At 43.6% G+C, this 14,832-nt stretch overlaps 2 protein-coding genes and 1 non-coding gene across 3 annotated transcripts; 1 reads left to right on the plus strand and 2 right to left on the minus strand.

Annotated features, from left to right (window-relative positions):
• Nucleotides 1-5,065: 5,065 nt before the first annotated feature.
• On the minus strand, nucleotides 5,066-5,914 carry LOC141607106 (uncharacterized). Its single transcript, XM_074426463.1, has 2 exons — nucleotides 5,525-5,914; nucleotides 5,066-5,440 (listed from the first exon to the last, which is right to left on the minus strand). Exons 1-2 carry the CDS (start codon nucleotides 5,912-5,914, stop codon nucleotides 5,066-5,068), a joined length of 765 nt encoding a protein of 254 aa, XP_074282564.1.
• Nucleotides 5,915-9,294: 3,380 nt separating this feature from the next.
• Nucleotides 9,295-9,368, plus strand: TRNAV-CAC (transfer RNA valine (anticodon CAC)). The gene has a single exon. It is a non-coding gene; the product is annotated as a tRNA-Val (tRNA).
• A 253-nt stretch (nucleotides 9,369-9,621) lies between these two features.
• LOC141605120 (voltage-dependent chloride channel 1, chloroplastic-like) lies at nucleotides 9,622-13,423 on the minus strand. The gene is made up of 4 exons (XM_074423776.1): nucleotides 12,602-13,423; nucleotides 11,827-11,994; nucleotides 11,127-11,333; nucleotides 9,622-10,186 (listed from the first exon to the last, which is right to left on the minus strand). The coding sequence occupies exons 1-4, from the start codon at nucleotides 13,295-13,297 to the stop codon at nucleotides 9,995-9,997; spliced, it is 1,263 nt and encodes a 420-aa protein (XP_074279877.1). The 5' UTR covers nucleotides 13,298-13,423; the 3' UTR covers nucleotides 9,622-9,994.
• Nucleotides 13,424-14,832: the final 1,409 nt, after the last annotated feature.

Here is a 14,832-nt window from a genome sequence, read left to right on the forward strand (position 1 = left end):
TTCCCCCTCCTGCTTGCTGGTTTAGACGACTCTGCTGCCGAGGAAACCATGTCTTCTGGTAAACACCCCTCAATCCCTTGGAATTCCCTGTCTCCTATGATTCTTTATTCTGACCCCCTGCGTCCCTGTGCTCCTGTAGGAAGTGCCAAACCATCTGCCTCCGAGATCTTAATGCGCCATGCCAGGAAGAGGACTGCTGACTCCTCTCACTCTCCTGCCTCCTCAAGAAGAAGATCCTCTTCTAGGCCTGCTCCAGAGCCTATTGAAGCTACCCCCAATATCGCGCGCTCCTGGGTCCCCCATCCATTCTGATGAACTGCTTCTACGCCTCCCTGCTGAGTTTGGGGACGCTGATCGGGCCAACTACTGGCCTGCACTAGAAAGGCTTCTGACCCCAGCTTGCTCAAAGGCGTTTGACTCGACTGCCCCCCAGGAGATGACCAACCTGGCTGCAGAGCACTGCTTCCTGGTGAGCCTCCTTTTACTGCTTCTCCTCTCCCTTTGCCCTTGTGATTCTACGACTAACGTGCTCTTTTTGTTTACTTCAGGCTCTCCAATCTTCTCTCTACCTTCGCAAGATGTTGCAGAGGGCTAAGGTTGAATGTCTGGCTTCTGTGGGGAAGAACAAGGAGCTCACAGCCACCTGTGCCAAGTTGAAGGAGCGACTCCACACGACTTTCCCGGGAGAAGGAGGCGACCAAAGATCGGTGGCGAGGACCCGGGAGGCCAACTGCGTTCGACCTGCAGGTTAACAAAGGCGAGGCCCGTGCTAAAGAGATGGCCGAGCCGGCCAAGAATGTGGGAGCCTATCTTTGCTTTTGAGGGGCGGATTGATTGACCGCATCCGTGCTTATACCGAGGGAAGCACACATCCTGGAACCCGAAGAGGAGCCGGCTGAATTTGCTCGTGCATTTCCCAATGGCATGGACACAGAGTGCCCTGTTTCCTCCCGAGGTGAAGTGCTAACCCGAGCCCGAGTATTCAGCCATGGATATTTCTGGAGCCATCTCTGGGACCGTAGAGGAGATCCTGGCTGTGGAGGCCGGCAATGGTGCTACTGCAACTCCTGAGGCTGTCCAGGTACCTGCAACGGAGAAGCAAATAGAGCATGGGGAGCGAGCAACATCGGGGAAGCGGTGTTGAGAGGATTGACCTCTCTTAAATTTTATTTTAAATTATCTGGGGACTTGGCCCTGTGTGGCGCAAGTTTTGTAAAAAACTATTTTCTTTTTTGGTCCGTTTTGTGCCTGCCGGTGTGCAGGCGTTGAACTCTTGATGGCGCCTGCTAAAGGTAGCAGGTGCCCTATTTTAAAGTAGCTCTGGGCCCAGGTTTTCAGGCCTCACTTTTGTTATACTTGCATTTTTGCCACTAGTTTAAGTCTTGATTCCACATTGATATACCAGGAAGTGACCGGCTCCGGTGCACGACCCTTTTTTTGGCGATAGATTGTTGATAACGTATTTCACCCATGACGTGAAATACCTTATCACTAGGGTTGGCTGACTTAGAGCTTACCTTCATTGAATACTTCTGACTAACAAGGAGTGTTGCGCTCCTTGTGGTTCCAGACGTTTGAAATCCGTGCGTGCACCCATTGATCTACGACATAGCTAGCTAAGGAATTACTGAGTTAACGTTAAGGTATGGGTGGTCTTAGTATGCCGAACCCTGCGCGCTACCTCGGCGTATGCTCTCCATGTGGCTTGACTTTAGATAAACGTCTCGCGGCCTCACATGGCAGGGGCTGGACCCTCAAAGTGTGCCTCATCTGACAAGTAACCAACATTAGTACCAAAGCCCTTCTTCGTAGAAGCATTATAAAGTCCAAAGTAGTGCAAATTACCAGTCTTTGTCTCATGGTGTTCCAGGGCAACACCTGGATCCAGGAAGCCACAGCCTGTACTACTCGGTTTTAAAACGACTCTTTCTAAAAAAAAAAAGAAAAACTAAAAGGAAAAAAGTTTTCATAAAACATTCTAATGCCTAAGGCATATACTAACCCCCACCCTTTTTTTTTTTTTTTTTTTTTTTTTTTTTTTTTTTTTTTTTTTTTTTTTTTTTCACGGACTTTCGAAGGGTCCTTTGTACACTAAAGTTTTGGCACTTTGTCAGACAAAGTACCGTTTCAAGTGACGGATGTTCCAGGGTTTATCCAGGATTTGACCGTGCATGGTCATCAACCTGTATGCCCCATTCTTAACAATGCTTTCGACACGATATGGCCCTTCCCATTTATAGGCGAATTTGCACCTTGTGTGGTTCTTGGTATTTTCAAATACCCTTCTTAGTACTAGGTCCCCTACTTCGAGGGTCCTGATTCTGACATTCTTGTTATATGTCCTTGCTACGGATTGCTTATATGATGCCATACGTATGTAAGCACTTTCTCGCAGCTCATCAACTGTATCCAGGCTCCTAGTCATTTCGACTTGGTTTTGCTCCGCCGTTTGACAGCCGTATCTGTGTGTGGGTACCAGGACTTCTGAAGGTATCACTGCCTCCGCTCCGTATACCAGGCTAAACGGAGTTTGACCCGTTGCCATCTTTGGTGTTGTTCTGTCTGACCAGAGTACCAGTGGTAGTTCATCTGCCCATTTTCCTCCTAACTCTTCCAGCCGCTTCCTGAGGTTCTCCACGATAATTTTATTGCTGGACTCAGCTTGGCCGTTGGTTTGTGGATACCTGGGGGCTGACTTTCTCAGTGTTATGTTCCATCGTGCACAGAAGCCTTCAGTGTTATCTGATATGAACTGGGACCCGTTGTCGCATATGATCTCGGATGGTATCCCAAATCTGCTTATGATGTTGCGCTTGATGAAAGAGATCACCTGTTGTTCTTTTACCTCTGTCATGGCTTCTGCTTCAATCCATTTTGAGAAGTAGTCGGTCATCGCTAGCATATATACTCTGTTTCCTGGAGCCCTGGGTAGCTTTCCCACTATGTCCATGCCCCACATCATGAATGGCCATGGAGAGATAATTGGATGCATTGGTTCTGCTGGCTGGTGAATCGCTGGAGCCGCCTTTTGACATGATTTACAACGTTTGGCATGGTTTATGGCGTCTGCGCGCATTGTGGGCCAGAAATACCCCTGCCTTAAGATTTTGTTTGACAGGCTTCGTCCTCCAGCGTGGTTCCCACATTCTCCACTTTGTGCATGTCTTGCGATTGTTTCGCTTCCTCCTTGCTTAAGCACCGAGGCATGGTCACGCCAATGATTTTCTGAAGAGAATATTATCAATCATGATATACCTGGAAGCTTTTATTCTGAAACTTTGTGCTTCCTTTCTGTCTTCAGGGAGCGTCCCATCCCTTAGCCAATTTAGGTATGGAATCCTCCAATCTGCATCCTGCTGTCCCACTGGGGAAACCAGCATTTTGGTTCCCTGTACGCGCTGCATGTGTACACCCTTTCTTGTGGAATCCAAGTCGGCTCTTTACGGATGGTCAGGGGTCAACACGTGAGTAATTGGTATGTTTGACGGCTACGTCTGTGGGCTGGAAGGTTGCCCCAGCGTAGCCGGGCATCGACCTCCACGTTCGATCTCGTGGCACCCGAGTTATCTTGAATGTCCTAAACTTTGATTTACGCTCTGTGGCTATCTTCAGGTAGGCTATCATCTTTGAGTCTCGTGCCACATATTCGTTGTTCACATGATTTACCACAAGTAAGGAGTCACTATATACTCTTAGGTTCCTTACCTTGAGCCCCCGACGCCATCTGCATCCCAAGTATAAGAGCTTCATACTCGGCCTCATTATTGGTTGCCTTGAATTCGCACCTAATGGCTTGCACTATCATATCCCCTTTAGGAGATCGCATCTAAACCCACACCACCCCTCTAGCATTTGAGGCTCCGTCAATATACGGGTCCACACCTCACCATCCTGGCTTCCCATCATCGTCGCATTCCTTCCTCTGCTTCCCCACGAGTTGCGGGCGAAGTCGAGACGAAATCTGCTAGGGCTTTGGATTTTATCGCCGTTCGGGTTCAAATTGCAAGTCATAGCCACTAAGATGTACCGACCACTTAGTCATTCTGCCCGAAAGTTCAGGCTTCCTCATAATAGTCTTTAGCGGGTAATTGGTTATGACATGGATGGTGTGAGATTCAAAGTACGGCCGCATTTATAAGAGGCGATAACCAAAGCCGTGCTAATTTTTCAAAAGAAGTGTATCTGGTCTCTGCAGGGAGCAGAGACTTGCTGATATAATATATGGGATGCTGCACTCCTTCTTGTTCTTTAACCAGAACTGCGCTTACGGCTGCTTCCGTGACTGATAGATACAAAAATAGCGGTTCCCCTTGCTCAGGCTTCGCGAGTAATGGTGGCGTGCTTAGGTAGCTTTTGAGTTCGGCGAACGCTTTTTCATGCTCTTTGGTCCATTCGAATTTCTGACTCTTCCTCAATATATCATAGAATAGTTTGCACCTATCCGAGGCCCTTGATATGAACCTATTTAGGGCCGCCACCTTTCCTGCTAGCTTCTGCACATCTTTTGGCTTCTGGGGTGATTCCAGTTGGAGTATTGCTCTTATCTGCTCCTTGCTTGCCTCAATTCCCCTCTGTATTACCATATACCCTAGGAATTTTCCCGAGGATACCCCAAATGAGCATTTGGATGGATTAAGTTTCATTTTAAATTCTCTCAATGTCTGGAATGTATCTGCCAAGTGCTCCATGTGCATTTCTGCTTTTTTGGATTTTACCACCATGTCGTCAATGTATACTTCCATGGTCTTTCCTATTTGCTGCTTGAACATTTTATTTACCAACCGTTGATAGGTGGACCCGGCGTTCTTTAGGCCGAAGGGCATGACCTTGTAACAATATATGCCCCTCTCCGACATGAATGCTGTCTTTTCTTGATCTTGTGGATGCATCTTGATTTGATTGTAACCGCTCCAGGCATCGAGGAAAGTGAGTACCTCATGTCCCGCAGTAGCGTCCACCATTGCGTCGATATGTGGTAGTGGGAAGGGATCCTTGGGACAAGCTTTGTTTAGATCTGTGAAGTCTACGCATACTCTCCACTTACCGTTCTTTTTGGGTACCACTACTACGTTAGAGAGCCACTCAGGGTAACTGACTTCTCTAATTTTATCTCTGCTTTGCCAAGAGACTCGTCCACTTCTTTATTGATGACTTCATTTCTTTCTGCCGCGAATTTTCTTCTCTTCTGCTGTACTGGGGTGCAGCTTGGGTTTACGCTTAATTTATGTGAAATAACGGATGGGTCTATGCCCACCATATCATTGTGGGACCAGGCGAAGCAATCCATGTTGCTCTTGAGAAATTGAATCAGCTGGTTGCGCAGTTCTTCACTGCAGGTGGCCCCAATCAACACTGTTCTATCCGGGTGTCCCTCGTCCAGGTGTATCTGGTCCAACTCTTCCGAGGGGGGCTCCTTGTATTCTGTCGAGGTGCCCCGGTCCTGTAATTGCTATGAGGGGAGCTTAGTTGTGGCTTTGAGGGCTTGGGTATAACAGTTTCTGGATTCCTCTTGATCTCCTTTTACCGTAACTGTGCCCCATGGGGTTGGGAACTTGAGACACTGATGATATGTTGAAGGTACTGCCTTCATCTGATGCAACCACGGTCTTCCCAGTATCACGTTGTAGGTGGTTGGACCTTCGATGATTAGGTATCTTACTAATTTGTTAACTCCTTCAATATATGTTGGGATGGTTATCTCACCTATTGAATGTGCAGTCTCTCCACTAAATCCCACCAGTGGCACAGATTTCTTTATCAGGTTCTCTTTATCGAAACCCATGGTTTTGAGGGTTTCGAGCATGATAAGGTTCACAGAGCTCCCTGTATCTACCAATGCTTTCCGTACGGTGCAATTGCCAATGGATAATGTTATGGTCAAGGCATCGTCATGCTGTTCTGCGCCGCTTTCCATGTCGGTTTTTCATCGAAAGTTACGGGGGTAAATTGCTCGCTTACTCGTACGAGGTTTTGGATGACCTCCTTTGCTTCCGGTGGCTTTCCTCTTCGCGGCGGAATATGTCAATCCTGCTAGCTCGGATCCGCTTTGTTATCACGTTAATAATCTTCGTACATACGGGTGGAGCGGAAGGAAGTACCGATTTCTTTGCTTCCCTCATCTGCCCGCTTGCCCCCACGTGATAACGGTGGTCCAAGTTTCCTTTGCGTACACGGAACTTCACCTCCCTCCGCAATTTGTAGCAATCTTCGGTCCTATGCCCTATGTCTTGGTGCCATTCACACCTCTTCTTACTTTGTCTCTGTCGTCGTTTGGCCTATCCTGAGTGGGTGGCTTTGGCCATCTCACCTGGTCACCCAGGTTTCTGAGTGCTTTCAACAACCCTTCTATTCCCGTGTTGAATCCGTATTCAGAAAGCTTAGGAGGGTGCGGAGAATCGTCAATTTGCTGAGCTTTTTCTGCTACCCTGCTTATATTGGGCCTGCTGTATGGCTTAATTCTGTCATCCTTCTTTTCTGGTGCGAATTTCCTACTTGTCTTGTCGAAGCCTGCTGTACCCTTTCTAGCCTGTATATCTTCTTCCAATCTTAACGCTGCAGTAGCTCTCTGTTGAACTTCCTCGAATCTCTCACAAGGATACATAGTTAATTCTTTGTAGAGGTTTGACTCCTTATCCAGGCCTTGCCTGAAGGCGTTGATAGCAGTGGACATATCGCAGCCTCGTATTGAGACTTTTTCTGCGTTGAACCTAGTGACGTAGTCCTTGATTGATTCCCCTATCTCCTGAACGATCCTGTACAGGTCACTTGGCTGCTTGGGTGTTCTGCGGCTGCTGGAGAACTGTTGGTTGAAAGCGTTGACCAAGTCAGCGAATGATGATATGGTGCCATTAGGTAGACCGACGAACCATTGTAATGCTGCTCCGGTTAGGGTTGAACCAAATCCCTTACACATACATGCCTCTTTTGAGGCTCCCGTGGCCGTAGTGACCATCATCTTCTACTTGAATTGACTGATGTGATCGCAGGGGTCCGTGGTTCCATCAAAAAGAGTCATTGTTGGGACGCTAAATCCTTTTGGTAAGGCCACTGTGGCTATATCGTCAGTAAACGGTGAATCGGCGTAGCTTTTACGGTGCGACCATCTCCATAGGCGAGGCATACCGGGGACCCTCCCGAGGAGGCTTCGTAGTTCCCGGTGCTGGCTTTTTCTATGTATGCCTCTCTTCCGGAGGGTCGCCGATGCTCCCGTGGCTGGTGTCCTGCTCCTTGTACGAAGTGCCGTCGTTCCGGGATTTACGCTGACGTGCTGCGATGTTGCTTTGCCACCGGAGTGTCTTCCCAGGTATATTCGCCTTGATTCGTAGTTAGCGTCCTGGTTATTGGGACTGCAGATTGTGGCCACAGCACTTTTGCGGTCTGCCGCGCTGATGTGGGTGTAGGTTCCTGGTGCACTTGGTTCCTCATCCGGTGTTAGTGCCCCTAGTCTGTTGGGACCAGGCCTCCTCGTGGTTGTGGTGTTCCTTCCATATCCACCTGAGTGCTACTTCACGTGGTAATACCCGTGTCGCGCTTCGATCCCTACTTTCTGCTGATGGCCTTTCAAATCTGTCTTCTTGCCACCCAGGGGCTGGACTAGTCTGCTGGTTCCTTAATTCGTTGATACGTGCTCGGAGGAGGTTGTTGTCCTCCTCCATCCGGGATCTCATGCTTCGTTCTCGTTTTGCATAGTCTTAATGGTTACGGCTAAAGTGTCCAACCCGCTTATCATGATCTTTGGTGGGACTTGGAGGAGCTGAATTTGTTGCCGGGGCTGCGTTCCTTTGTCACATGACCGTATGGCTCCTGCCGTCCCCGAGCGACTCTGGATCTCTAGTCCGAACCCTACCCGAAGATGGACTTGCTGCTGCCTGGGAATTCTGACTTTGCTTGGTCTTTGGTGCCTGGGTAGCAGCGGTGGTCTGGACCGAAGTAGTACGTCTTTGCTCTCTGCTGCTTGAGGAGATGGTGCCCGTGTTCTTTGCGGAAGGGGGGGGGGGCACCCGTGTTCTTCAGTCTTGCGCCGCCGGGGTTGCCTGAGGTTGCTTCTTTATGTCCGGACATATTTTGACTGCTGAGTAGACTGACTAACGGAGACGACCACTATGCCCCACGGTGGGCGCCAAACTGTTTTGGTAAATTTCTACCAAATTAGGGTTAAAGTGGTCTTAGCGTTAGGTCAATATTGCGATTTATGTGAACGTTGTATGTTATCCTGTTTGAACGATGAATGTAATGAACACAAGCAATTTTGGTGACGCGGAAAACCCAATGTGGGAAACAACCGCGGGGGGAGACGGAATCCCACCAATATTTTCACTATAATTCGAGAGGAAATACAGTTCTTATGCTTGCTATGAATGCTAAAGTGTAATTCTTGTCTCTTTCGATGATCTTTCTTCTTTGCATTGAGGCTCCTTATATAGGGGAGGTCGAGGAGCTAGGGTTTCTTACTTCTCCTCCAAGTTATTCCTAATTTGACATTAGGTAGGACTGTCCTTCTTCAGATCTCGCAAGATGTTGGACCCTCATAAGCTTCTCCCGCGTGGACCTTCGGCCCATATCCTGCGCTGATTGCCGATGCTGGCATCCTGGCTTCCTGGTATCCTGCATCCCGTAACATTCCCAGGCCTGCTGCCCCAAGTCAGCCCATATCCATATTTTGGGCCTAACACTGACTACCCGATATTCTGTTATGTTGGGAACAAAGTTATTATGTGTATTTTTATATCAACAACTTTTGAATAAAATCAATCCGCCACAATTTATGCAAATAAATATAATCGTCCTACACTCCTACGAAACAAATATAACTCCCTAAGAAACAAATATAATGTTACGTTATCACTTATAAATTATAATGGAGATTTAAAACTTTAAAATGAATAAGGAAAAAAGAAATACCTTCTCGTCAATCAAAACCATGGAAATATACGTAGAGTAGTTGCTTTTTATTATAAAGATTGTATACATGACGCAATCGAAATACCTGTACGAACGGTGTGGTTATCTCTTCTATGATCAAGATTGTGGAAGTGCATAAAATCAAACCTATGTAGAGATATACTTGTATCTTGTTTGTCCAAAGCTTTAACAAAAGTGCCTAAAGTAAAATTTGAGTGTTATTGACCTTTTTTTTTTTCACAAAAATAAAATTTTACGAAAAAATTCATAACAAATCTATGTGTAAGTCAAACTTTTTTAAGTTTCTCCCAAATAATGAATGTTACTTCGGTGTACAGACTACGAAGTAGCATGAACGTTGGTATAAATTATAGACAAGGAAGAGTACAACAAGTCTGGGTGGTGTAGTCGGTTATCACGCTAGTCTCACACACTAGAGGTCCCCGGTTCGAACCCGGGCTCAGACATTTTTTCCACTTTTTTTTTTTCACGTTTAGGGAGAGAACACTGCAAAGGCAAGGAAGAACCTATGCATTGGTTAATTGAAAAGAGACCTTGTTGAGGCTTTTGCCTTTTCGGGTGGAGAATGTTGATCATGCTACATTTACGAGTATGTCGCAACAAACAAGATCAGGTGCTGATGACCGATTTCAGAATCAAGACTGAAAAATTGTCCACGGTGAAGAATTACCATAGGGTAATTATGACAAATTCCTGATAATCTGCTATCAAAGAACAAAATTCTAGTATGTAGATATAGTGACCATAGCATTCAGAACTCTGGAAAGCAAGAATACCGCAACAGTCAACATGAAACATGTTGACATAGCGTAGATTTGTGTAACTACATATATACATACATCTAAACGTTCCTACTTACACATTTATATACAGGTTTGCAGTCCAAACCCTACTATTGGAGGATAATAACTCCTCCTCCCCATCTTCGAATTAAGCCTACAAGAGGTTTAGCGATTTAGTTAATTTCCCGCAGACCCTTCTGGATACTGAGCTTAAAGGTATAAGCTGTGTCTGTGTCCATCTTTCGACAATGCTGACATAACTTGGGAATGCTAGCAACCGACCTGATTCATCAAGTTTTCGACCCGTTTGGTGCTGGCCGACCATTAATTGAGTGATCATGGTGGCGGATCCTCATTTTCGCAGCAACATGGGCTCGAATTGTCTTTTGGGCAGAAATCGCTTCCTGAATATTGGAACAAACGACCTTGCAGAGTTCATCAAGTGCGAGCATAGGAAAAGGCTCTTCTATGAGTACACCCACCTACATAGTTTCATAATGACAGATCACTAATATTAGTTGATGATATTAGAGAGAATACTTTCGAACAAGGGTTTTAGATAGATTTGTATACAATAACAACAGTGATACACCAGTGTCTCAAAGATTCCCTGCTAATGGGGAGGAAGAGTAAGAGGGTTTGTGCTAGGAACAAGGGTGTTAGTTAGAGTCGTACTCAAGAACACCGATCTCAGAGAGAAGAATACTTTTGGATGTATGCAGCCTTACTCAGGTGCTAGGAATACATTGAAGGCATATTAATGTATTAACAACAAGGGTCATAGTCAACGAAAATCAAATTTTCGTGTAGCTACTTTAACATAGAGAAGGCATAAGCACTTGTGTTAACACCACTTTCTGTTTCGTCATTAAACATAGAAAGAAAGAATCCCATTAATAATAACTAGGTTAGATCCCGTGCAAATGCACGATTTTTTAGATTTTATTCTTTAGAGAAAGTTGGCAATTAAAATTTTAAATTTAATGTTATAGTTTACAATTTTTATTGTGTAGTAATAAGTGACCCAAAAATGAAAATCTATGGTAGTCCGAAAGATTTTGGTAAAATATACTCCGTATTCCTCTATGGATAGTGCCAAATAAGAATTATGTTGGCCCAGTATTTGTATACACGAAAAGTTTTAAGCCCAACATTTGAGAATAACATAACATGTTAGGCCCAGTTTGTATGTTACAGTAATTTGAGCGGGAAAAATCCTAGCTTTGCCTATTTTGTTAGTAGATAGAGAATTAGGTGATTGTTGCATGGGTTACTGAGTTATCCAATAAAAAGGTCGGCTAAATGATATCCATGACAAGTTAAAAGGGTGATAAAAGAAAAGGTTAACCCAAAGAGATTTTACGACTAAGACTTGTCAGCGGAAAAATTAAGTTCACAAGGCAGAAGCAAATATAAGCGTACCTCTTCTATGCAAAACAATGACGCTGCACTGATGAAGGTAGCAGGAACAACAATCCAGTGGCAATCATCCCACAATATGATAGGTAACGTAAGATGCCACAGAACAAGGAACCTTGAGGTCAGCCTAGTGTATGATAGAGGAATCGGCATACCCATTATCTGATCACACACCCCAATTCCATCATGTAGACAAGTAACCTTCGACTCCTGGATATGACAGAGATTTAGAAATCCACCATAATATGAAGCTAAGTGGGCGAAGAATACTCAGTGCAAATATCAAACGGTATATGGGTATACTACATCCTACAACAATAACATTACCCTAGTGCTTTAAAGGTGTTCCCGCATCCATTCCTTCAGTGAGTTCTTGTCTGTATAGAGCAAGGTATGTAAAGCATGGAAAATTTTCATGTTTTCCCAGGCTTTTACGACCGCAATTACATAAATAACTGCTCTTCTTCTTCTCCAAAAAAAAAAAGCTTGAAGCCAAATGGCAAGGTACGGGGTACATACATACACAGGGAGTTCATTATAAAAACACATGTGGGTTAGTGAATTTTTGTTTTCTATAATGGTATCACATAACGAAAGAGCGTCAAGTCCTTGGCTAATATGCAAATATCTAAGGTATACATGTCATGATTTAGTAGATCTATACGTCAATTCTTAATACTAACTTCGGGATTCAGAGACTTACCAACACAGTCCTCTTGGTCTCCTCCAGTTTCAACAACTGAAGGCTTTGAGTAATAAGTTGAATGACGCAATGTGGCCGATGATTTGAGCTGAGAACAATTGCTAGATCATCTGCTTCAAGGACATTCTGGAGATCTTTTCTAACATCAGAATCATATAGCAAATGACACTGCAAAAATCCATAGACAGCGGATGAATTCCCTCAGAGGAATCACAAGGTATAATGTCAATTAGAATCTCTTATCAGAGGTCTACACTAGCATGATTCTAAACCCTAACATCTGCATTCAACTGTCTACTCCATCTAAAGCTCCAAACAAGTGAGACAGCCAAAACAGGTTAGTCTCCACAAAATTGATACATGACACACATTTTTCAAGCATCAAACAGACTGATCAAGTCTACCAATGTCCACACATCATCTGCAACTCCGATCACAAATTCTTATATGAGACGGTATTACAATGACCCCTTTTAAAAAATTATCAACCCCTTTATGGTAAGACCAACCCCATTTAGCTAATACTCCCTCTGTCCCGGTCACTTGTTGTCCTTTTCCATTTTTGGGTATCTCAGTCAATTGTTGTCCTTTCTATTTTAAGAATGAATTTGATGAACAATTTGATCATTCACACACAATTTGGTCCACTTGTCATTTATTAATTAACCGGGACGGAGGGAGTAATTATTTTCATAATGTTAGCAGCACATACACTAAACTTATAATAAAACCGTCTTCCAACAGAAATTACTCGAAATCCAAACCGGCAACAAACCTTAAGGGAAATAGGGAAAGCCATAATGTACTGCAAAAGACTCCTCTTAATAACTTCATTATTATCACTCAATTCATCAACACCAGCAATAACCTTGCCAGCAAAATCACTAGTCCCGGAAATAACCTTAACCCAAGCCTGCTTCCCTTCCTCAAGCCTCGAATACGAGGCCTCAGTCCGAAACACAAGCAGCAGCGCCAGTGCTGGAGCAGTAAGCTGGTAAGGCAATGAAGAGGCTCTCAACAAAGGAAAACATTCAGGCAACCAGTTCAATGCAACAGCAGTATTATACACAGAAACTATAACAGCAACAGAAGTAAAGAAAATCACAGGAGGGATTAAAGATAAGATAACTCGAGACGAAAACGAAGTCATTAAATGTCTAACATGCCTTAAAGAACTCCTATGTTCAGCCCATTTTTCATGATTATACAAAACCCTCTTTTTTCTCATACCCTTTTCTTGAATTTCATCAGCCCATTTAGGTAAACTTTCAATAATTGAGATTAAATTTAGGGTTTTTTTAGGGTTTTGAGCATCTTGGGAGTGTAAAGATTGAATCTTTAGATGAAATTGGGAAGTGGGTTTTGATGGATGAAGTAAAGGGCATAGTTTTAGTGAGAATTTAGGGGTGAAATTGGAGGGAAATGGTGGGTTTGAACTAGGGTTTATGCATGATTTTGAAGGAATTGACATTTGGGGATTTTTAGGGTTTTAGGGTTTGGAAGGGAAGAGTGATTGGAATTGAAGAGCAATTGATTTGGGGGAATTTAGGTTAGTTGGAAACAGTTATTTTGTGAATGATAATATTACACGTTTGATTCAGATTTTATTGATTTTTGTTATAGGGAATAACATTTGGGGGAATGTACTCAGAAGGAAATGGTCCTTTCCAACTTTTTCTCTTTGGAGTGTATTGCACTCGAAAAAAGGTTGGTTGTGACAACTGACAAGTGTCGAGTGCCGATTTTACTTTCTAACCATTCGTTTTTACGCAAATTCACATTGGGACACGTGACACACGTCACAAGCTTGTAAAAATAACCTTGAAAAGGAAAATTGTGTGTGAGATGTCACGAGTCACTTTTTCACGTAAGCAGCATTGAGTAACTTGATTGTATACTCGATCTTTTGCTCGGTAGCTTAGAGGTAAGTTAGTTTCATTTCGGCATTCATATTTTCCAAAAGTCGGTATTGCTCAATAATGAATACTCGATTTACCAGATCTCAATCTAATTACATTGACGACTATATTGCTCCTTGGTTTAAACACGTTTGGATATCTAGCAAAGCAGAATCTAGTCTTGAATAAACGTAAAAGGTGAATGAATAATCGGCAATGGGGGAAGTGCCAAATAAGCCCCAAACTTTTGCCACTACGTGCAAATTAGCTCCATAACATTTTATAAGTGCAAATTAACCCCATTAGTTATATCCGATGTGCAATTCGCCCCAATTAGAGATTTCCAAGTAAATTTCTCGCAGGAAAATATTGACGTGCCACCGGAAAGATGACTAGGATAGAGTAAATTAACGGAAAATGCACGCGGTGCCCTTGAACTTTGATGTTTTGCCCGAAATACCCAATTTTTTGATCCGGAAATCTTTAAGAGGCTATAACTCGTGTTTACAAGCTCGGAAAGTAACGATTTTTTTTTCAAATTGATTATCTTTTCGAGACCAACGACTTGAAAAAAAAATTTGTCGTGTTTGGAATTCGTGACCAAGAGATATGGTCACTCAAAGTTTGTACGGTAACAAAAACTTTGACGTACAAAAACTCCTAGCCACGGGATCCAAATACGACAATTTTTTTTTTTCAAATCGTAGTTCTCGGAAAGATGATCGATTTGAAAAAAAAAATTATCACTTTCTGAATTTGTAGACACGAACTATAGCCGCTTAAAGTTTTCCGGAACAAAAAATTGGGTATTTCGGGCAAAATTCGAAACTTCAAGGGCACCACGTGCATTTTCCCTTAAATTAAATAATAATTTTTTTTAAAAAAAACATGATTTTAAATGTTGGCAGATTTCAATTTATTGCTTCCTATCTTCTTCATCGCCATTGTTAATTTTTAATTCTTACGTCTGTTTATTGCTTCCTATCTTCTTTCGCCTTTAGATAATAAATTAACCCTATTATTTTTATTTTTTACGTTTGTTTATTGTTTCCTATCTTCTTCACCGCCATTGTTAATTTTCGAGCTCAAACCGTGTAAAAATGGCGGT

This window comes from Silene latifolia, chromosome 10 (assembly GCF_048544455.1).
Source record: "Silene latifolia isolate original U9 population chromosome 10, ASM4854445v1, whole genome shotgun sequence".
Taxonomy (NCBI): Eukaryota; Viridiplantae; Streptophyta; class Magnoliopsida; order Caryophyllales; family Caryophyllaceae; genus Silene; species Silene latifolia.